The 25,334-nt window shown below is 35.7% G+C and overlaps 1 protein-coding gene across 1 annotated transcript in view; it reads left to right on the plus strand.

Annotated features, from left to right (window-relative positions):
• Nucleotides 1-15,359: 15,359 nt before the first annotated feature.
• The window catches only part of LOC104402684 (neuropilin and tolloid-like protein 1), a gene marked incomplete at its 5' end in the record, with an annotated part of 29,628 nt that continues 19,653 nt past the window's right edge, over nt 15,360-25,334 (plus strand). The window contains 2 exons of the mRNA XM_010010631.1: nt 15,360-15,401; nt 15,515-15,642. Coding sequence (XP_010008933.1) covers nt 15,360-15,401; nt 15,515-15,642 — 170 coding nt within the window. The remainder of the gene's footprint in view (nt 15,402-15,514; nt 15,643-25,334) is intronic.

Here is a 25,334-nt window from a genome sequence, read left to right on the forward strand (position 1 = left end):
TTGTTTTCCATATTAATTCTTGATTTTTCTGTAATATTTGTGAAGCACCTTGAAATGGCAGAGCAGGGAAGATAGTATGGAAATGGTACTGAACAGCAAACCTGGGTAGTCATCTTCCTCAAGTGCTTGGAAACAATCTGTTTACAATGAGAATTTTCACTACTTTGAGAAATTTCACTACAATGAGAAGTTTCACTACTAACTTGCATATTCAGAGTAGCACCTCCAAAACCTATTATTAAGTATCTTAATTTGAATGAGAATTAATGTCATTCAAACATTTTAACACCTGTTTCTTCAGGGATAAAAAAAATGAGAAAATTCATGTCTTGTATGTGATAAATAAAGAGTTTTTGAACACTCTTCAAAGTTGTTCCAGATCATCTGACTTCCTTATCTGACATATTTTCTAATAGCTGTTACTGGGATGAACTTCTGGGGTGACTGTGTTGAGGCCTCATCCTGGCAATGCTGTTGTCTGTAACAGTTCATCTTAGTGACTTTGGAAATCTGGATGTCTGCAGAGATTTTGCTGGCACTGAAGCAACTCTTTTTCATTACTTACATTAAGCCATTGAATTTTCATCTTTATGTATTGTATCTACAGGTTTTTGAGGTGTTACAGGTATAGCCAATAACTCTTGACAACCACCTCACTACTTTTGTCTAATCAGCATGTCTGTGGCCCTACTGTTAGGCAGCAAACCATTTTTTATTCTAGCCACAGAGTTGCAAGTGGTCTGATTCTTTAGCTGTCCATATAGAAAATTACATTTTTGTGTTAGATACAAATCCATGTTTCTATCATTTATTTTCAGTCACCCATATTTTTTATTTTGATATTTGGATAGACTCAAATATCTGTGATTGCTGATTTTTTTTGTTTGGTTGGTTGGTTTTCTGGTGGTTGCTGTTATTATTGTCTGTTCATATTTCTCAATTCTAACAGCAGTAATAAGGATCCTTGCATATTTAGCTTTCCTTAAATGATTTTTTACTCTTTGAATAGTACTTCTAGCTAATTCTCCTTAAAGAAATGCACACAACCACTTTTAGAAAGCTCCCAGTCCTCTGTAATTAATAGAAAGAGTTCTTGACCAATAATTAGTAGCTCTGATTGCGCACACTGTAGTCCTTGGAAAAGTCACTCATGTTTCTATTTCTAGAACTGAATAGTTCTGCATTATGCAATGGTTAGAAAATTAAAATATATTCTCTCTCAGCCTTTATTGTATATACTCAACTGTTTGGCATTGGTTCATTTTTGAGGATAGTATTCATATCTTTTGTAGATGTCAATCTAGAGAGTTTCTTTTGCTTACCAGTACTGTAAGGAATGTTATTGAATATTGTTTTGCATATTTGCAGTTCTAGTAGGTATATGTTAATGTATCTTTTGTGCTATTGACGGATAAGACCTAAGTTGATTTGTTTACTGTCTATTGAGAAATGCAGACTATGTAATTCTTTCATCAGATATCACATTTGAGCTTCTTTGCTGCTCAGGTCCAAAAGATTGTGCTTCCTTCAACTTTGATAGAAATTTTGTCTTATTTTGTAAATAAACTTTTAGCAGGCCCATTACAATATCTATGCCTTTGAACTGTTTTTCTTTGGGAAAGCCAAAGTCAGTAAATAATTTTTGTTCAATTTATGTTCCATGTCTAGATATTTTCAAGTTACGCTTTTTCCTTTTTTTTTTTTTTTTTCAGCAAGTCCAAATATTAGGTATTTTTATTTTTTTCTCTGCAAAACCTGTTCATTTCACCAAGGCCTTCAGGCCAAACAAGAACAATAGCTACTACAATTTAACACTGTAATCCATCAAAAATCTCTGAAATTTCTGATATGCGCAAGGATAATTCCAAACAACAGTTGCTTAAGCTTACTATACTCAAATGCTGCATAGACAAGCCACTAAATCTAGTCCCAATTTAGCAAAGAACTTCAGGAAACCTACATTTAAGCATGTGCCTAAATCTAGGCAATCTCTACGTGTGGGTACTTACTTAAAGGCAAGTACATTTAAATACTGTCTTCTACATTTTTATCTACTGAACTAAGTCAAAATGAAATATTTGTTTATTTTGAATGGCTGAACTATTATTTCTTAAACTCTTCTAATGAGTTAAAAACTAGTTTTCTATCTTTACGTAAGTTATGTAGTAGATATATATATATCAATTCAGTGTCTGTAGTTTTGATCAATATCACACCAACATATTTTAAGTAGGCTCACTAACTCCCAGTTTTCACTTGTTTTCATATTCTGTCACATAGTACATAGTAAGCTGTGTTTTTTCTGAAGTTAGAACATTATGACTAGTAATTTGTCTGTCTTCCTGCTATTCATCCTCTATATAGCCTTATCCTAAAAAATCACGTCAGAATTTTCTGAAAGAAAATTTTTTTCTCTGTGTAAAAATGTATTATTTTCTTCAACCATGCTTAGAATAGAATTCATTCAGATAATTTTTTTGGTCCAACTCAGCATTTCAGTTAGGTTTACAAACTGTAAAATGAAGTGATACTAGTTCCGCAAACTTCTACACTGAGTACTGGTTCTACTCCTTAGATTTTAAATTTAAACATAAATTTTCCGTAGACTTTTAACTGCATTCCCACTACTTAAACTTTTGATAGTGCATCATTGCCACATTGGCTTTTTAAAATAAAAATGGATCAGCATTTAAGGACAACTTTTTGAAAGGGACAGTTATATTTTGATAGGAAAAGGGGCCTATGATTTTTTTTTTTTTTTTGTGTTGTGTGTTCTTTTCTCTAAAAACAGAAGCTAAGCTCCCACATAAAATCTCCACAAACAAGAGATACATACAGAAAGCCAAGATGATCTTTCGTATCTTGCTTTTTCTGAAAAAATCTCACCTTCTCACCAGCTGATTTAGGAACTTAGTAGAAGTCAGGACTGAGAAGTAGCTGCCTTTATTGCACACCTTTCCAATAATGAGGAAATTCAGATCTCTTGTGCCAGGTCTTTCAAAGAATGGAGTCTGTCTTCCTTGCTGCATGCTGTTGACAACTATGACTATTTATCAGTAGTTTATTTAGTGTTTACTCACTCATTTATCCAACAATCCGCAGACATTTAAAGCACCTATATTCTCTGTTCATTTATTTTCTTAATTCATTTAGAACCAAGCATGAAGATACTTAGGTTGTGAAACATCTGTTGAAATAAACAGTCATTTAAGTAAAAGAACTGCATTTAGGAAGATTCAAATTAAAGTTTATTTTCATTGTGAACCTGTCACTTCGTTATCTTTCAGCTCCTTTTTTTCACATTTGTATTGTCTGCCTTTTCTTTTCCCTTTAACTATAAAAAGGTGAAAAAACCAAAAAAAAAACTTAATTGTTGCTAGAAATTACATGCTAATGTGGTTTTTTTTATTTTATTGTTATAAGTAAGCATTTAAAACTACTTTCAAAACCTGCATTTATAATTATTGAATGAAAACTACAAGATTCCTTAACCCTTCTTGTCTTCCTAAAGTTTTCACTGCAGTGCAGTGCTCACTTTACTATAATCTGATGCATAAAAGCATTATCTACAAAGTCATACAATTAAAAAAAAAAAATCAGCTATAAAGACCAAATTCTTGTCTGGTTTAACACTGAGAATTCTATTCATACCAATGTACTTGGACTCATAGTCAGGCAGGTGGGGTCTAGGCTCGTATTCTGATCTGCCATGATATATCCAACCTGTAGCACATCCATTATTAAAAATTTGCACTAGCATGACAGAAGCTGGCAGCGTGAAATGTGTTATTCTAGTCACATATCAGTCCCCTACATGACACTGAGATGGCAGAAGATGTTGTGTAACAGGACTTACAAACATCATTTGCCAGATGTTATCTGATAGTTGAAGCTCAAGAGACAATGTTATCAAATCTGTTGGTTGCAGTATGTGGGTTAATAAAAGATTGTATGATACCATTTCTTGTTTTCACTTGCTTTTTTTTTTCCTTTCTTTTTATTCTTGTATCTCATTTCTCAACTCTGTGTGAAAAAAGAGAATGCAGAAAAATATGATTAAAAATATTGTTTTCTTTAATGCTGATTTCATTATGTGGATTAGACAGGTGGTTACTAACTGCTGCCAACTACAAAGTCCATACTGAAATTATATAAAATAAGTTTATAGTTTGTGGGGGGTTTTAATGAAATACATGCTGTCTTAGTAGTTTAAAAATCAGATTTGGGTAATTTGAATCTCTGTAGTTGTATGTGCTCTCCCCTGAGGAGTCATTTCTAGTATTAATATAGTTGTTTGTATTCCAGAATATTTCATATACACATATAGATAATGTTTTAATAGTACTTTTAAATTAAAGAGGTTTTTTTGTTTGTTTTTGTTTTTGTTTTTTATTACTAGAGCTTTAAATGACTCTTTCAAATCAAGCTAGGAAAAATCCTGCTGTTTGGCAGTCAAAAACTTGATCTGGTCAAATGAAATTTAATTATTGCCTGCTTCTTGGATAAGCAGCTGACCCGTACTTAACAATCCTGAGTGCTGTGACTGACTGTCATGTTTGACCTGCTGCTGCTGAAAGTGAAAACTGTCCTGAAAACTCATTTCTTCTGAATATTACCACATCAGAAGAAGAACTGGACGATCTCTAATCAGTACCCACTTTGTTGTTCTTTTCTCAGTCTCTTCAGCAAGTTAATGACAATATTGGATATTGTATGAAGTAGACATGAGGACTTAAGAACGCTGCCTTTTCAAAGTGTGATTCAATGAATCACAATGTCTTTTTCATGGTGATTGTGATGCAGAAGACCAATTTTCATTCTCTGTATGAGACTGAGCCAGTCAATCAATGTGGCACTCAATAAATCAATTGCTAAATTCAGCTCAGACTGTGGACCTAAACCTGCTTCTGTTAGAATCAATATTAAAATTGTGAGTAAATCCAGTAGAAATCAGATTGTTGATTCAGACTGGTAGCTTTTGAATAGAGAGAGAAAACTGAAAACCTGTTTAATTCCATGAAAACTACAATTTTTTAATATAAATTTCCAAATTAGGATACTACAATTAAAAGTTTACTAATCTACAGCGGATATAATCACTGTTTAGGAATAGCTGGCTCTCTAGTTTTTGGGGTGAGGAAAAGTCAGCGGTAACAGATTTTATAGATACAAATCTAACTATTCAAACTCTAGATTACAGATCTTTAGTTATCCCAGACCCATTTGTTTGCTAATGTTCATGACAAACCAGTTTGAAAATTGTTTAGTGAACACAGAGCATGTGGCACAAATGATACTCAAAAAGCACTGAAGATCTGTTAGAAGGATCTTGTTGTTTAAAGAAAAAGTTTAAAAGGTTGAAGAAATTACCCTTTGATTTAGAATTTATCATCCTATTAATTTTTTTTCATGTGGGCATATAGCAAACCATCTTACTGTTACTGATGAGCAACAATCTTTATTCACTAAGTGAAAACCATTTTGGGCTAGGGTTAGTAGGAATTATGTTTGGTTTAGTTAAATGCATAGTAAAGCATACAGTAGAGGTTTCCTCATATAAATGGTTAAAGTCCCAGCTGACCTGGTGTCTTTTTTCTAACAGATTACGCCTATGCTAGGTCACTATTAGCAAATAATAGTAGTTTGGAGTGCTCTCTGACACTTTAAATCGCATGAAATTGAAGAAAAATGATCTATTTGAACAAAAGGGAATGTCACTGTCATGAAGTTGTAACCAACAGGAAGCAGATGAACTGTATGGCCAAAACCTAGCTGTAAAGCCTCTCTTAACCATTTAATTTATTAAAATGTTTTGCTCCCATAATCTCAGGAGAGGTTGAACTTCATAATACTGGAAAGAGGAGAGGGAGTATTGCTCCCTTTCCATATATAATATATATCCTTTTAATATCTGAATGTTATCTTGTATAATAAAACATAAAATTCATAAGTTTGTGGGTAAATTAAATAGGAATTCACAGTTTAATACACAAAGTTATCTTCCTCAGAAAAAGCTGGTACCCTATGCTGTTAAAAAGTTGAAGAAAAGAAAGTGCAAGATTATCTCCAAGAAAGCTCCACAGCATTCTCTGTAACTAAAGTTGATGAAAACCCATCTTATACCTCTGTGGAGAGGGCTTTGTACATTTGGGAGAACTGCTGGAGTCAACAACTCCCTGAAAGCACAATTTCTAGACATAAAATCTCCTAAAAGTAGCAGAACAAAAAGATGTCACTGACAGCTATACTGCTATGGATGCTAAAAGGACAGAACAGAAGACTTATTTTTCCCACAGTTGTTTCTAGGACATGGTGTTGATATGCCTTCCCCAGCAATTCACTGAGCTATGTGGCTTTTAGAATTCCTTTTCTTGATCACTGAATATGTCTGTGGAGGGCACATACAATTACAATTAGAGCTGACAGTTTTGTTTAATGAATGAATTTCACTCTTCCTTTGGTATGTTCTAGGGGTTTTTTTTATTCTTCCTTTAGAAAGAGAGCATTCAAGCTCCAGTGGGAATGAAAACCTAGAATTCTCCCTTTGATCTTAAACGCCATCATATTTCTAGTCTGGATATGGAATATATTTTAAAAACATCCTGTGACACTGGCTTTTGGAGTCATACAAAGACTTTGTTATAGGAGAGCACTACAACATAATTCAGGCAGTAACTTTCAAAAATCTAGCAGTTGTACAGTAAATAATGAATAGCTTTTTGTCTACGGCTATTTCCCTTGTTTCCATTTTAAGATCATATTTTCTGGAGTATTGTGTCTGGTTCATCTCTTTTTGGTATCTTACACATTAGGATGATTAAGCAATCTGTTGTTTTTACAAACACAACTTAGGTGCCTTCCAGTACTCTCTGACACAGTTATTCACTTTAGTGAAAGCCCACCTTGTGGTTTGTTAAGCTATTATAGAAAAATACTGGAGACAGTGCAAGAAATCTCTTGGTGGACAGTAAACTATTCACACATGACAGCTAGAGGAGGTATTTGTGTTTCTCATGTGAGATGCAATTGTCTTCAAAAAGATGCATATAGCATACGTGCCTTAGGTGGTGTGGCCAGCTACAGTAGGAGAATGTTAGTAGGTGTAAAGACTGTGCTGATATTTCTGTTTGTATTGGAAATGTGTCTTAACGTGTGGTCAACTACAGTACTATTTCAAGTAGCACAAGTAGTATATTCTGTTGACTTTAATAGCTGAAAAAGACATTTCTTCAGAAGAATTGGGAACATTGCAATGAATGTATTCATTCTATTGAATGTTCTGAGGTAAAAGTAGGAGAAAACATTTTTGCTATAATAAAATAACAAAGGTTACTTTGTATCACCAAGTGTCCAAGGTTCAGCTGTAACAGTTATTTTCCTTCCTAGTAGCAGTGCTGTGTTTTCTCTTTAGTCTGAGAACAATGGTTATTGATAGCACACCGATGTTTTTAGTTGTTGCTAAGTAATGTTTACTCTGATCAAGGACTTTTCAGTCTCATGCTCTGTCAGTGAGAAGGGGCATGGGAAGCTGGGGAGTAACAGAGACAGGACACATGACACAAACTAGCCAAAGCAATATTCCATACCACAGCACGTCATGCCCAGTATGTAGATTCGGGGGAGTTGCCTGGAAGGTCCAGCTTGCTGCACGGGTGGTGAGCAATTGCATTGTGCATTGCTTGTGTTTATTGGTTTTTTTTCTTTCCCTTTTTAGTTTTATATTCTCTCCCCTTGTTATTTCCCTTATCATTATTACCATTGGTGGTAGCAGTAGCAGTTTTGTATTATATCTTAGTTACTGGACTGTTGTTATCTCAACCCATGGGATTTCCATTCTTTCAATTCTACTCCCTATCCCACCTGGAGGGGATTGGAGGGAAAGGGAGTGAGTGAACAGCTGTGTGGTTCTGAGTTACTGGCTGGGCTTAAACCACAACACAAAGGTATTCCCACAAGTCCCCTCTGTACTGAAAAATCCACTCCATGGACTGGTAGCCTCTCTGAAAAGAATATGCAGATTTAGCACTCAATGATAGCAAGCAATAACCATGTGTAAATTGATTAAATCTGAACAAGTAATTCCTAGCAACCAGTTGTGGCTAAGCCTTCTGCATCATTTTTCCCTATTCTTCTGCCATGGACTTAAAGTGTTATTTCTTGGGCTGGTCTAGGAGTCATTTATAACAAACTAATTGGACAAATCCCAAGACTTCATAGTATTGTACTAAAATTGCATGACTAGGCCATGCTTTGTATTCAACATCATTCAGGAAAAGCTCCACAGGACTTTTATGTTGCACATTATTCTTCCTAGTCAAGTTCAGAGACCATTAGCCAATCACAGAAAGCCACGGGGGTATTATCTTGGGGAGATGCATTGACTGATAGTCAGTCTTGGCATCATCGACTGCACTGTTGCAGCAAGGCTGCATTGCTCAGAGGAAGTGAGCTCCTGAGCTCATTCAGTGTTTCACACATTCCCAGGCAATTGGCTGATAAAGGTATATGCAGCCCCTGAAATATTTGTCATAAGATCATTTTTCCCTTTGTTTCCACACATAGTGTACTGCATAAGGGTAATATGATGCCTAATTGGAGCACTCAGCCACTAGAAATATATAACATAATAGAAATGATCCGCCAAATAATCCCACACATATCATTAAGCCTGAATATGACACTGTTGCCCATTCTTACTCTCCTTTCCCACTAGATGCAGTTCCAAGAACTGCAACAATTTCACTTTCACATGAAAGAACTCAAAGGTGGTAAGTGCAAACGCAGAAGTGAATATGACTTTTGCTATTTCACCTTGAAGTTCTACAGATGCGCAAGAAGTCATAAGAAGACAAATAGGCCAAAAAGTTTCATACTCTGGAGAATTTTGAGAAATGTTGTTTTTGAGGAAGTAGCTCCATAAGAAGATTGTATCTTGTCTTTGCTGATCTGACTTACAATAAAGTACATTAAAGCTACTATTTGTCTTAGGAAGAACTTTTATAAACGAATGCTGCAAGCAGTAGGTGAAGTATAACCATATTTCGAAAAATAGTCAACCTGCTCTAGTTATTTTAACCAGATTCCTTATATCGAAATAACACAAACTGCCATCCAGAAGTTTGATTTCCAAATTTTTAATTTTTATTTTTTTGGTTTTTCTTTTGTCATATTTACTAATCTCAGTTCATACTCTCAAAGTATCTTTACAGTGTAATTAATATATTAGATTCATTTACAAAATGCACAGCTATGGTGACCTCATTAAGATGAGATATTCTGCAACTGTTAACAGTAGCTGGACGTTTGTATACCAGAAGTTAATTCTTGTTTCTTTACCATATATTTGGAAATGAAAATGTGGTATTACCAGAAAATAGAAATCAATGTCTTTGCATAGCTTCTTGCTAAGACTGGTTGAACTGAGCAGACAAAAAGTGCCTGAGTGAACTCTACCAGAACAGACACATGATTGAAGAGGTTGCACCTAGATTTCTCTTTTCATTCACACAAAAGCAAGCTTTGGCATTTTAACCTGCTTGTCTCCCTTGTCTACTCTGTAAACTGTCTAGAATAGGGTCTTTCTCCAGTTTAAATTTCGTATGGGTGGGAATCATGTTAGAAAGAAAGGGAATTCATGAGAGCATAGGTCTCAAAGGGTGTTTAGACTATCTGATATGTATACCTAAATCCCAGAAGTGTAAGTTTCAGGAAGACTACAGAGATGAAAAAATTCATCAGGACAAATTTCATTTTTGACTTACAAGACAATAATTTGTATATTTTTGCACATCTATTTCGCTTAATATTATTTCTGCTAAGTACTTTTCCATTACTTTCCCCAGCAGAATAGCTAAACCCCCTTTGTCCATCTCACAGAAGATGTTTACTTATAGAAATGTTTTTCTATTTTAAAATTGCTCCAGTAATTCTTTGATCAGATTTTTATGCTTTTAAAATCTTTTGGTCATCATCTTCCAGTAATTTTGCTGTTTCATCAAATACTAGGAGGCAACCACATAAAATACCTTAGAATAACCTAGCTGTTCTATATTGAGTTCTGCAAGCTCTGCTTTTGCAGAGAATTGTATTTCACCCCTCAAGATGGCAAAACTGGTTTAGGCTCCCAGAAATCATTGCAAAAGAACCTGACTTTGTAAACTTGAAAATAAATAACTGATGGCAATTCTCTTTACTTTTCCATGAGCATTTACATGTAAAATCAGGTCTCAAATAACTTCTATGACAAAGAACCATATGCATTTGTTAAAATCTCTTAAACATTGATAGATAGAAGTTGAATGTCTATTTCTAGTCAGTCAAAGGAAAATGAAATGACACATCTACATCTGTCTCTTCAATAAGTAAAAATAGTCAGTTTCCCTATTTATCATTAGGAAATGTTTGCTACATATTGTGACTATTTTGTATATAACCATTAAGAAAAGGACGTTTTTGTATTCACAAAAAGCAAAATACTTTTTATGGTTCAGACATCAATCCTCTGTAGTGTATAGTTTGATCAAATAATTCCTTCATTTTTCATTTATAGAAGAAAAGAAAGAAAAATACTGCAAAAGTTAATCACAATCAGGTTTAATACCTACACCAGGATTCCATTGCACACATTTCCTTCATCTGGACTTTTGACTAAACAGCAATTGATTGTATTCTTTACTGTATATACTGTACTTCAGTAATTGTGTGTATAATTGTGTGTAATCAAGTATATTCTAGTCAAGATATGCTATGGAACGTACCAGCTTAATATTCCTTTTTTTAAAAAGGAATATTGAAAATTTTGTTGACCTCAATAATTTGACTTCCAAGAGATATCTGTTATTTCTATCAGTACAAGCAACAGGTTTGACACTGACACTATAAGAAAGTGTCCAAATGAATTTATATGAAAAGATAAAGAAACTGATGAATAAAATGTGAGAGGTTTACTCACAGATTGGTGCTTCTGTAAGAAAGAAAATAATGTAATTTTTTTGTATTACATAAAATTGCTTTTAAAAGCCTTGCAGAATCTGTCTTTGAAGGCAAGTTGAATAGTTTTGATAATGGATTTTTTAATTCAAATTTGATCTTTTTAAATACAGACATTGGAAGAGGTTGTCCAGAGTTTTGGATTCACCATTCCTGGAAGTGTTCAAGGCCATGCTGGACAGGGCCTTGAGCAACCTGGTCTAGTGGAAGGTGACCCTACCCATGGAATAGGGTCTGGAAGTAGATGATCTTATGATCTTTTCCAACCCTAGCCATTCTGAGATTCTATGATTTGTCTAACCTCTGCTAATATCTTAGATTTGTCTTTTGGCAAGTTTTTTTCAATATTAGCCCATCCAGTGTTTATTTATCATAGAATCACAGGATCACAAAATGGCTGGAGTTAGAAGGCACCCCTGGATGTCATTCTGTAAACCCTCTTTTCAAGCAGGGTCTTATAGAGCTCCTTGCCCAAGACCATGTCTAGACAGCTTTTGAATATCTCCAAGGACTGAGACTCCACAAACTCTCTAGGCAAAGTGTTTCCTGATGTTCAGACAGAACCTCCTGTGTTTCAGTGTGTGCCCATTGCCTCTTTTTCTGTCACTGAATACCACTGAAAAGAGCCTGGCTCCACCTTCTTTGCATCCTCCATTTCAGTATTTACACACTTTGGTAGGATCACCTCTGACCCTTCTCCTTGCTGAACACTCCCAGCTCTCTCAGCCTTTCATCATATGAGAGAGGCTTCAGTCCCTTAATCAGCTTTATGATCCTTTTCTGGACTGTCTCCAGTAGCTCTGTATCACTTTTGTACTGGGAGCTCAGAACTGGGCACAGCACTACCAGTGCTGAGTAGAGGGGAAGGATCACCTCCCTCAACCTTTTGGCAGCACTCCTAATGCAGTCAAGGATACTGGTGACCTTATTTGCCCCAGGGATGCATTACTGGCTCATGTTCAACTCGGTGTCTATCAGAATTCCAAAGGGCTTTTTTGCAAAGTTGTTTTCTAGCTGGGTGGACCCAACATATATTGGTATATGGGGTTGTTCCTCCCCAGATGAAGGTATTTGCACTTCTCCTTGTTGAACTACATAAGGTTCCTGTGACCCCATTACTCCAACCTGTCAAGGCCCCTCTGGATGGCAGGAAGACCCTGGACTCCTCCCAGTTTTGTTATCAGCAAACTTGCTGAGGGTACACTCTGCCTTATCACCTAAATCATTAATGAAGATGTTAAACAGGATTCGACCCAATACTGACCCCTTGGGTACACTACTGATAAGTGACCTCCAACTAGACTTGCTGTTGATCCCCACCATCATGGACCTGGTTGTTCAGATAGTTTCCAGTCCACTCCACTGTCTGCTCATCCACAGCATTTTTTTTACTGATTAAGGAAATTACAGATTAGTGCCATTTTCTTCTCTATCTACTTTAAAGTTTCTCATTCTGCTTGTTTGACAGTAAATCTAAATAACCTGGCATGGATTTTTTTTTTTTTTTTTCACCTTGTAAGAAGTTTCAAACATAATTCCGTGCTTCACAGAAGATTTACAGAAAAGGTTACAGTAACAACATTACAGGAGTCTATTATTTGTGGAATCAGTTGCAATATATCAACAAAGAAGATTTCTGGATAACCTTTATTTTATCGGCTTTGGTTAGTTTTTAAAAAAGACGTCTAATGCTTCAGGAAAGAGCCACAGAAATTCTTTTGGATGCAAGATCTTCAATTTATATAACCTTTACACGTTTTCACATTTCTTGTGAAAATTGTGTTTTTTCTGTTTTTATGTGCTTCCTCCATTAAGGAAATCCCATAAAAAAAATCCATGTACTGCATGGCCTATTGTGTCCCATTTTTCTGTCTCATTACAGGTGATTAATCTTATTTTTAGCGGAAAAAATTTCCTGTCTAGGGAGGTTTTCCTAATGGGAACATGATTTTCATTAAGGCTATTTGTCTGTTGGAAGATCTAGCTAGTCTTTGTTTAGATATCATTAAAAGGGTTCTGACTCAGACAGACTAATAATAACAATTTGATTGAATTTTATACAGAAGAGCTGCTAAAATATAACCTGTTTAATGGCAGATCACTTAAAAAACCCCAATGTTTGCTGGTTAAATACGCTTAAAAATAGTTGAATTTTCAGCATCTCTGATAATACTTTATTTACAGGTTCTTGTTTTATTATAATAATATTGGTATACAATTAATGTTTAATGAAGTGTATCACCTCAGATGTTGTAGATTTTATTTCACTATCACTCTTGGGATGTTGAAAGGTTGCAAAAAGATTATTTTTTTTTAAATCTGAGCAAGATCTGCCATATTTCTAGAATTCTTATAGACTGTGCACTTTAATGTTCATTGTTATCAATGTTACTCTATTGTTAACAAATGAGAACTTACTTTCAAAATTATTTCATTGGTCAAATTTCATGGTCTAGATTACATTTCAGCCTGGATTCTTGCTGCTTAGATTCCTTTATATCAAAACTTCTCTGTATGGGAGAAATCCTGTCAGGACCTTTTCTTCTTTCCTCCTCTGTACTTTGCTAGTGTTGGAGTGCTTTCAGTAAATCGAAGTGATGCTTGCAAACTTAGCAAAATGAAGTGTAATCGTTTGGATGGTAATTTGAACCAATAGTCAAAGTAGGCTTCCTTTTGTTATATTGCTTTCAGCACTAGGTATCAACACCCGAGGACGTTAACTCAAATATTTTAGTACCTGTAGTGTTGTTGGTCAGCATATCTATCTACTGTTCCATAAAACTGTTTAGCAATTAATGCTAACTACCTACTCAGTTATATTTGCAACCCCTTAAATTCATGAGTATTTACTCATGATGTATATTGTGCAACTGAAAAAGATAACTGAAAAAAAACAACAGCAGCCTGGCTATAGAAGAATAGTTTAAAAAAGTGATCTTACAACTCCAGTTTTTGAAGTCAAGATATTCTGACTGTTCAGGTTAAAACAACTGATCTTGCTTATAGAATGCTAGACTTTTTTTTGGACATTATTTTATTATGATTCTTACTGTCCTGACTTGACTAAGGCTAGAGGAATAGCAGTTTTGGTGGTGGGATGATTGAGGGATTTTTTTAAACTTTATGTATTTCCTGCTTCCAAACTTTCTCTTCATTGTTTTATTTATAGATTTTTCTGCACTGACCCAATTCTGAAACAATAAGATCAGTTCCATGAGTAGACTCATGGCTCAGACTGTACCCTGGCTTTCCTCATGTGCAATTCTTTTGAGGCCTGGGCACTACGTATGTGGCTCAGGAGAAGCTTAATGCTGAGTGTTTGTATGAAAGTGTTAATCGCTGATTTCAGATGGCCAGATCCTATCAACTTTCCAGGAAAAAAAAAAAAAAAAAAGAGGCCAATGGATTTTTTGTTTGTTTGTTTGTTTATTTGGTTTGGGGATTTTTTTCATTATTTTTTATTTTTGGTTGGTTGATTTATTTTCTCCTGTGCAGAATATTCATTGTAGGTACAAAAAAAGTGTAAATGGTTAAAATCTCCTAGACAAGACTAGTCTACTCTGAAGAATTCTCTTGAAATACTTTAGCCTCTTTTACATTTCTGGTTTCAGAAAGTATCTTCAAACTGGGACAAATTTTGTGAAATGATGATTTTTCAATGGATAGTTGTCTATTGAAGCATAGGCCTAAGACAAAACTCATTTCATCTATGTGTTATAGCTGGCTATAAAAGCATGATACAAAGAAAGCATCTTAGACAGTAAATATAATAATATTTATCTGATTGAAAATATCACATGTATTAGACTTACCACTTTGTCAGCACAATGAATTCCATGGCAAACCCTTATGGTATGTATTCCAGGATGACCAAATAGATGCTTCTGACAGAGCCTCCTCTTTGACAGTAGGGATGGCAGAGTATTCATAAACACAGAATGGAGTTTAGATTTCTCTAGCTAAGCTGAGTGTCATGCTACAAAATGCAAAATAGGCAAAAGGATTCTGAACGGATCTGTCAATATATCTTCTTTCATTAGTCTGATGTATTAAAATATCATGTGGTTAGCTGTGTGATGTTCTTGCTTTCTAGTGTGGGCAGAAATATTTTTGAACACTTCAGAGAGAGAGAGAGAGAGACAGACAAAATCGAGATTTCATAACAGAAAAAAATCCCACAACAATCTTGATCTGATAGTATCATTAATTTCTGCATTAATAATTAATCTGTTGACGTAGTTCTGAAACATTTCTTATTTCTAAGAAATATATTAATAATCATATTATGAAGTGCATTGTCGAATTTTACAACATAGACATTATAACCAAGATATTGAACAAAATTAATTTTCTCTTTCTCAATTTTTAAGATCCAGATTTTAAGGACCTTGGTGTTTTGAAACCATTGCCAGGTTGGTATGTTGTTTTGTGTTCTTTTTTTAACTTGGAAGCCTTTGCACTCTGCTGTAGAAAATATTTTTGTTCGCTGTTCAGGTTTCATTTTTTCTGGTATTTTGTTATTCAGTTTGTGAGTTTGAGATGGGAGGACCTGAAGGAATTGTGGAATCTGTACAAATTGTCAAAGAAGGAAAAGCTTCTGAAACTGAAGCAGTAGACTGTAAATGGTTCATCCGAGCACCACCCCGATCCAAGGTCAGTTCTTTGCCCACTTGCTGATTTGCCGTTTAATTTAAGAAATTGACTTTTCTAATATGTTGTGCATTTCTTAGTACAGTCAGATCTTGTTTAATAACTTTACTGCTTGAACCTGTAAACTTTTTTTTTCCTTTTGCTGTTCAAGGGTAATTTGTCACTTCAGCCAAAATAACCTTCTTTATAAATAATGAAGCGGGCAGTGTTATTGGACTTTTTGTTCCATAAGTAATTTTCTTCAATTAATCTTTACTTTTTCTCATATTTTAAAAGAATCAATGTGTTTTCTTAAGTGAGAGGTAATCGGAGGTAATCTTATCACTTTAATTTTCAAAGTATTTTAAATAACTTATATAGAAACTACTAAGTGAACACTGCTGGCTACCTAAGATTATAATTTCTCATCTGCAAACTGTGAAAATGAAGCCAAAGTAGATTCACGTTCCTCTGTATGAGAACTTTAGTTCTTCTGATTTAGAACCGCAGACAAAAGAAGATAGTATCCTCATTTCTCTTCCACCACAGTCATCAGGTTTTGCCTTTGTAACAAACAAGAGAGGGCTGCAATGAATTTAGTAATTATTTTCTTGGATTCTGAATTCCTCTCTCATCCATGGTTTATCAGTCGTTATATGGATTAATTGTTGCTGGCTACGCTACCATTTCTCTTCTCTTTGCAACTGGAAGAGCTTTGTGCCTCTCACTTATTTTCATTCACAACGTTAAAGAGAACTCCACATTGTATTTTTCTCTTGCCGTGTTTTTTTGGACAAGAAAGGTTTTACAAGGTAGAATTTACATATCTACTGATCTCTGCTATCTTTAAACAAATAAGGGTTTTTTCAGTATAATCTCAGAGTGGATTGTACTGAACATGTCTGTTTCAGCATTTGGTATTGAATAAACAGGAGGAAAGGTTTCCAGAAGATAAAAAGTTATGCATATCAGCATTTTTCTGTTGTGAAAGTTTAAGAGTTGAGTAGTTGTCTCATAAAGAATACAGATAAATAATTTCCAGAACGTACTTTAATATATTTTATTATATTTTTTACATTTGGATAAATTCAATATTCATAGAAGTTTTTAATTGAGTAGATGAGGTTCCCACTTTGCCACAGTAAGTAGCTACAGTCTAATGACTGGCCTGTTTAATTGTTATTGCATATGTTATATATTTAGCTATTAGTAGAAAGAAAACACATAAACACAAAAATTAGAATTGTGTTTATTAGAACTAGCACAAGTAAATAAGATAATAAAATTTTCCTACAGTCTTAATCCCAGTTTATGTTTGGTTGGTCAGATAATGTCTTTGTGATATTCTTATTTGATCTAACACTAAAGTTCTGTATGATTTAGAGCCTTTCTAGAAATCCCATATTTACATATCTGTAAGATTTATCAACACTTCAGTCCTGATGCAAAAATACAAATTGCGTAGCTACATAACCATAAACAGTTTGTGACAGAAGAATGCCATCCTACCACTGTTAATAGAGGATTAAAGATTGTTTAGTTTTTCATTAACTTATATACCTTTATTTAGTTGAGTTGCACTTCAAAAAGTATATACCAGTAGAAGAGCAACTGGAAGGGAGAGAGAGGAGAGAGAGCATTCTAGAAAACCTGAGGAAACACTGAAAGTTATTTAAGGTCATCTAGAAGCAACAAGGAAGGAATGCTCTGATGTCCACATCTGTATGATAAGTCATGGTTCCGCACTGTGAAAGATTCAGGTTAGATACTAGGGAAGAAAATTTCAAACAGCAGGGAGAGGATTATAAATGACTGGTTAAGGAATTTTGTTCAGCCAGCATTGCTAGTGGTCTTAAAGTGCAGATTAGGTGACAGTCTATGAAAAATGAGAGAAACATTACTAATCCTGCCTTTAGGGAGAAGCTTGGGCTGGGTCATCTCTTGATGAATCTTGCTGCTCTTGTCTTACAGAATTCTCTGGGTAGAGAGATAGGGCATTATAAAACCACACAAATCAGTGTTTCCAAGCATTTGGAGTTGAAAACTTTTTTAGCAAGCTAGGAAAAAAACCCAACAGTTTTCAAGCCTAGATTCCTATCGCAGGGGTAAATCCAATTTAGCACTTGAACTTTCTTGGTGTGATTTTCACATATATATATATATATATATACACACACATAGATATCTATACACACATGCACACACACATATGGTTATGATATCACCATACTGGGACAGGTTGAATAAGTTTTAGACATTAAGGAATAAAATAGTGAATAAAATTAAAAAAAACCAAACTTGTGTGCAGTAAGATTTGTTAGTGAGTTTGTTCAACTGAACTGGATTGTACTGTCCACATTTTACAGTCAGCTTCCTTTGTGCTTATCTGACCTTGAACTAATGACATATTCAGCACAGTAATTGTGTGACATCATTCTAATTTATGGCAGCTTGTGCCTATGAAAACAGGCTTTCCAGCTAAGAATAGTAATAACCCAGGAAAGGTCTTTAAATCCACATGTTCCTGTACTCTGGGCAGTACAGTCTGTTACTGGGAATTATGCCTAAAAGGCCAGTTTCTCAGATATAGTTTGGGTTGGATCTTTGCATCTTTAGTTTCTTAATTAAACTGTGCCAGAATGTGGGCTGCTTGCAATTTCATTTGGCTTAAGCTCATCCAATCTAAACTGTCTGCAGAAGTAAGTTCTTTCCTTGGTTTCCAACTCCAGAATCAAGCCAAGTCTGAGCAAGATGTATGAGCAATGAGATCAGTCATGGAGTATGAACTTGAGATCTCTGAGCCTGAGCTTCAAACTGACAGTCTGAGTGCAACATTGTTGCTATCCTCAGCAAGCTGGAATGGGTCAGAAAACAGCAAATTTCTTGCACACACTTAAAATAGAGTCACCACTGATTACCTTATAGCACAAAAAATAAAATGCTGAAAGTGCATGCAGAACTGAAACTTTCTGGAAGTGCAGAAGACAGCAGAAAGCGTTTTAGACATGACTTCAATCTATACACAGACCTGGAGGCTTATATTTGACAATGACTGGTTGCAAAGAGTGTGTTTCTTGTGATCATTTGAAGTCAGTTCATGCTGAGGAAGACAGCTGTGAATCTGGATTTCAGAAATACTGGGGGTTCTGTACTTTGTGTAGAAGCTGACTTCTATCAGTAGTTAGAGCCAAAATTGAAAATGAAGGAGAGAGCTGCTGACCAACTGTGCCAACCCACCCAGAACAGTAAAGAGCTGGAGGAACTGCCTCATCTCAAAATCCTTCTCTGTAGAACAAAGCCCAGAGGAGGAAGTGGATAAGCTTATTGTACTAGGTTTTGAAAAACTTCAGTGATATCTTTGGCTGCAGCAATGGATAAGTAAAAAATCTCTATTTATGAATAGAAAATAAGAAAATGAATAGAATGATAATTTATTTCTCATTTTCTGTTAAGGGTGAAATGTTGGAGATTAATGTCAATGGCAGCTGTTTTTCTATATTGGATGCGTCAGCAGCTTGACAAGCATCTCCCCAGAAGACAGAACTCATGTTTGTGCTCAGGTAGCACTCTCTTTGGTGGTTAACTTTCCCAGCAAGGTACCATTGTGTCGTGCTTGTTCCTTGAGAGATTATGTAGGAAACAAAATGTCAGCACAATTTGACAGTAATAGTAATAGAACACTCACAAAGATGAAGTTCTGATGCTGGGAAAAAACAATAAGCAGTACTTATAATCAGAGCCTCTGGGCAGCTTGGGAAAGGGCATCCTAACTACAGATAGACAATCCTTAGTTTGAATTCGGTCCAGTTGAAGTCATTTATTCAGAAAGAATGACCTCTGTATGTACACCATGAGAAATAAAATTAAGTTGGAAGCTAGTTAGAAAAAGTGATGCCCAATTCTCCTGCCCCACCTAAGTGTGTTATTGGGCAAAGAAGATATTTTTACAGATTATAGGATGCAAAGCTTAACAAAAAGCTCAGGAAACTGAAAGGATTAATTAATGAGCATCTAGTTTTGACAAATTATTGCAGTCTCCTTAAGCCCGCACTATCTGTAAGTGGTGACATTTGTTTCAAGCAGGGGTGTTAGGGAGCAGTGGAAGGGGGAAGCACAGCACAGGGGAGGGGGCAATGGTGAGGGTGGCCACAGGACCAAAACATGACCAACAGGGAAAGCCAGGTAGGCCCAGCCATGGCAGCTGAGGTGTGATGATGGCTGGGTTTGCACATGGCAATGGGGCCAGCCCCAGCTCAAGTCAGGCAGCAACTTAGCAGTGCACAAGACTGGGATAGTGAGAAATGAGGCCAAGTGTGGGTCTAAAGTGGGTCTCAAGTGGGACTAAGACACTTGCATATTTACAAGGGGTAGGTATTACTACCTGGTAAAAGCTCTAAATCCCCTGTTACTGTTTTCACAGTGGACCTTGTAACCATATGCTTGGCAAAATAGGTGTTGCTTTTGGTTCCGGGTGCCTGATTTAGGATTGAATATAGTCTGGAGAGACTGGGTTGTTGCACATGCATTTCCTAGGCAGTTAAGAGGAAACATGCAGTGAAGCAACTTATGAAGCTACAGGTCTATATAAACCAATCTGACTAAACCAAGACATTTTCTATTCTCAAATGTGAAGTGGAAACTTGTGCTCTTGGATGAGACCTGAAAGAAAAACAGTTTAAGCTTCCAGCACTGGCAGACTACCATATTGCTGATTTTTGGAGGCTTCCTAATCAGGTATAGAAGAAAAGCTTTAACTAGTACACTAACATTTAATAAAGTCATTTGAGTGGTGATTCCTGAAATATTGCAGAAAAATGGAATATAGAGAATGAAAACCCTGATATTCATAGACATTTTTACAGGCTTCAAATGAGCTCAGTCTCTGAAGAAGCTCTGAAGCTGGCTAACATACAGATAAGCAAATGATATTATGAGTGAAAAAAACCCAATACATTTATATTGCATCTGTGGAACAAGCTGAACAAATGATGTTTAAAGAAGTAGAAAATACTGTTTACCTGTGTGAAACTATTAAAAATACTTCTTTGAAACAGATTTGTTAGATGAAGATGCAAGACAAGTGTGTGTGTAGAATCATGCATGTAGAATGTCTTTTAGCAGGCATGGTAATACACATGCCAGAGTAGCACTGACGAAACCCACTTTGAGTTAGCATGAATCTATTCCACTCAGGTACAGAAAGATAACCAACCTAAGCAACCTCAAACCAAATAATTGTTAGGAAATGCGATTAAAAAATCTACTGATTAAAGTAATAAAATATCTGCCAAAGAAAAGCAGAATCAGGATGTGCTCTACAGTTTTCAGTGTTAAAAAGCAGAAGGGCACCAACAAGCTGTAAAGGTTGTCACTTGCAGGCATTCTGCCACTGTATGAGAGAAAAATGACAGTTACAATAAATGTCAGCTACTGGGGGCTCACAAAAGTCTGAAGAAACAAATAGGACAAAGCAAAGAAATCCAAAGAGCTTCATTTGTCCAGGAAAATGGTATTTTGATGTCTGATCCTAGCTGTGAATCACAGGGTGTTAGAAGTACCATATAAGGTTGTCACCTTTGACAAACAGTATTCTCCAAGCCTCAGCCGAGAGGAAAATATGAGGTATGGAGTTATCTGTTTGCACAATATGGTTTCAGACTAGTCACAGCAGCCCCCAAAATGTCAAAAAAACCCCAAACCCAAACAAACAGAAAACCAAACAGAATGTGTCCTATTAACACTTTCAGGCTGAAGGGGATTTAAAAAAAAAAAAACAAAAAAAAAAAAACAAACCAGAAAAAAACACCCCCAAAATAACGGTTCAGGATCCAAACAATAGGACATGCTATTTCAGAAGACAAATCCAAACATTGTAATTAATGTATTTTAGCATGGTATATTTGTAGTCATCTTGCCTTGTGTTGTGGTTTAACCCCAGCTGGTAACTAAGCACCACCCAGCCCCTTGTGCACACCCAGCCGACTTCCTGGTGAGGTCGTGTGAGGAGCAGAAAAGGCCCTGGCTCTGTGTAATCACTGCTCAGCAGTAATGAAAACATCCCTGAATTATCAACACTGTTTCCAGCACAAATCCAAAATGTAGCCCTTTACTAGCTACTATGAAGAAAATTAGCTCTACCCCAGCCATGTGTCTAATCATATAGACCTGAACAAGGTGTAGAATAAACAGGCACTGTAACTGATCACTGTGCAATGCAGAAAGACGGACCATTTAACCCAGTTTTGTGTGTACAAAAGAATTGACTGAAACTAGAAGCTGAAAATGAAAAATCTGGATGGTAGGCCCAGATGAAGAGGAGGTCTTGTCTTACACCTAAATTATTTTTGGCAGTTGAATCATGGCTTTTTGTTTGTTTGGTTTGGTTTTAAGGGACTGAACGTCTGTGCACATATATTAAGTTCGATATGCTGGGTTACGGTTTGAAGCTTTTTCCTGACTGGCCTGATCAATCATGTTGTCAGTCCTAAGCTTAAGTGATTGATTAAAAAGCAGAACTCATCAAAAGTGATTCACTATGAAGAGATTATAATCTGACCATTTTACTGAGATGATACGTTATTTATAGTTTAAAATACTTCTTTTTTTTTTTTTTTTTTTTCATTTTGCAGTCAGAGATTTCTGGTGTTTTCAAATTTAATTAAAACAATAGTAAAACTTATCCATCATTTCCTTTTTTAGTATTACGTTGACTATACAAACCTTAAAGGTGACAAGACAATTATTCGAAATGTGTGACAGAGTGTAAACTATATGCCACAGTTGCAGTGTGGCTTTATTAGTTTTGTTGCTAATGGCATTGGCATTTGCAGCGACATCTCAAAACTCAGTAAAAGCTAATACTTGTGCACTAGCAGCCTGTTCTAAGTAATGTGGCATTGACGATTTCAGGAAAGTGTCTTATTAAAACTTTGCAACAGGAATGAGAAAGAAGAAGATATGAGAGTTATGCTGCTTCTTTCAAATAAGATGTCTTCAACAAGAATGTCCCAATTGTGCTAATATAGTGTGTCAGTATCTATAGAAACGTTCATTCCAAAAGTTCCTATAGGCATCACTGAAAAAAATACTTAATGAAGGCAGATGGTGGTATTTGAGTTTGTGACCTCTTTGTTTTGTTACTTTGTTTTCTTTTGGGGGAGAAAAATTTCTTGTCCATTATCCTGCTGATAGAAGTAATACCTAAGACCTCAGTAAATTAATTAACCTAGAATATTGATAATTTTTCTCTCACTTTTTGCTTAATTTCTTTTAGTGAGATGCACATACCAGTGAAAGTAATGAGAATATTGCTACTGATTTAAATAAAAAAATATGTTCAGGAACATTTTGCATTAAACAATGGTATATCATATCATTAGGTTTATTCTTTCCCTGGGAAACTCAATTTATTAGTTATCTTCTCCTGCCAGTGTGGGTCTTACAGCCAGTGACAGGAACAATGGCAAAAATACAGTGATAAATCCATAAAAATTGGCAGAGGTGTGCAGATGCAATTAAATTATTCCAGCTCTTTAAAACAGAATCTGATCCAATATCAGGTTGTCAGTTTGTGTAATCAGTTTCCAGGTTTTTTTAAAATGTCTGCAGTCTTAATCCATAGGTCTGATCCAACTAAGTAAATGGAAAGATACCCACAGATTTTAGTGTGCTTTGTATCAAGTCCTCATTACTTTATATAAAGTTCTAGGAGTAGTCATCTCCAAAGCAGATGTTGAGAATGAAACTCCAACTCACTTCAGAATATAAGAAATGTATTATTTTCTCTATTTTATGAAACTGCATGCCATTGGGCAATGTACCATCTTTCTTCTAAAGGATAGAGATAAATTTCTAAATCAAATTTTTATTTCCAGTGGTTCCAGTACTTACCACGTCTGTATATGTTATGATCTTAGCTGAATTTATCACATACAGGAATGAACTTGCATGACTGACAGCAGAATTAACACTTGGGAAGAACTGAAAGTGATGGCTTCTTCACTGAAAGACTCAAAGAGAAATGCTAAGTTATTGTTCTCCTGATTTCTTCTCAGCACTTATAACTGCTACTCTGAGAAATATTTTACTATTTTATAAGGCTAGTCTGCCACCAGAAAGTAGGGAATGTCAGATGATAAGCCCATAGATACAAGACTTTGGCTGTACAGTTATATGAAGGATCTGTTTGAAGAGATCAGAAATAATTGATGAATGCTGGAAATTGCTGTGAGAGCTGGTATTTTATAACCACTGTAAGGATTAGCACACGTTTCCTGTAAGAATAAAAACAACATAAATTACATCTCAATAATGAAATGGGATAACCTATGAAAGATATATGTTTGCTTATTTATATGTATACGCACGTATGTATGTGCATATATGTGTGTATATATATAAAGCAGCAGGGTAGAAATGGAGAACAAGTAAGTGTAAGTGATTTTTCCCCATTGTGTAAAGTATAATTTTACTATTGTTCTGCAGTTGGACTAGCTGCAGTTGGAGTAGGTAAGAGCTTTCCTTAAAAGTGGAATAAGGTAAAAATGTGATATATGTACGTTACATTACGTCTCTACAGTCTATCTTACATTTATATGGAATATCGTAACATATAGATGGTATACACATAATAGGCATATATAGCATAAAAATAATGGTTCCTGAAAATAATATGCTGGAAGCCATCTGTGCTTCTCTATGAGACATTTATCTGACATACTTCGCTTCCTGGAAAGCAGTCATTTTGCATATTTGTATACAGTTTTACTGCAGAAGGTTTTTATTGTGACAAAGCTGGCTAGCATTCAAGCACCCATCAGAAGCAGGCTGCTTCTGCTAGGAGAGGAAAAGAAAGCAAGATGCATATTTAACTCCTCATTCTAAGCAAAACTTTATGCAGAGATGGACTATGGACTGTCTCAGCAGCTTCACAGGAGAAGCTGGGTGCCAGGGTTTCACAGCGCCTGTTGTGGTCTTGTTTGAGCAGGAGCAAATGGTCTCTAGGACACAGAAGCAACTCTCCGGTGTATCCCAGCAATGGTCAATTCTTTGGTGTGGGTGTCATGGCTCTGTCTTTTCTCATACCTCCCACCATCACATATAATCTTGCTCTGTCAGGACAACAGAGTGCCTGCACCAGGTGGACCCCAGGAGCCACTAATATGAGGGTCTTATCAAACCACGAGAATGAAGAGTAAGAGCCCAGTTCTTCAAAGATGTGTTTGAGTCACTGACTGGTCCAAAATTCTTGTTTGCAATTCTCTCACACGACTTTTGCTGTTCATTTTTGCTTGGTTCCAGTTAAATTCTGCACATTTTCATACACTTCCTATCAGAGGTGTAACGGTTTCTAGGAAGCAGCTGGCAGCAAAGGTCAGCCATCTGCCTGGTGGCCATGGAAGTGGCTGATGCTGTATAAACAGAAAAGAGCAGCAAACACACTGAAGATGAGGTTTTCCTGAGGGACTAAAGTAGTCAGATATCAGTAAGACAAAAATGCTCTAAATAGCTGGAGAACACCAAGAATAAGGATTTGGACCATGAGGGGTGAAGGGTCAAGTGCCTAACACCTGGGTAAGGGAGGAAAAGACTAAAGAATAGAAGACTTTTAAAGGGATGTAACCAGTGAAGAGGAACTTCAGAAATTCATTTACTGCACGGAACAAATCTTCAGAATTCAAAACGAATTTTAAAGCATGACTTCTCCAAGGAAGTAA

The sequence above is a fragment of the Nestor notabilis genome, unplaced genomic scaffold (assembly GCF_000696875.1).
Source record: "Nestor notabilis isolate BGI_N333 unplaced genomic scaffold, ASM69687v1 scaffold733, whole genome shotgun sequence".
Lineage (NCBI taxonomy): Eukaryota > Metazoa > Chordata > Aves > Psittaciformes > Psittacidae > Nestor > Nestor notabilis.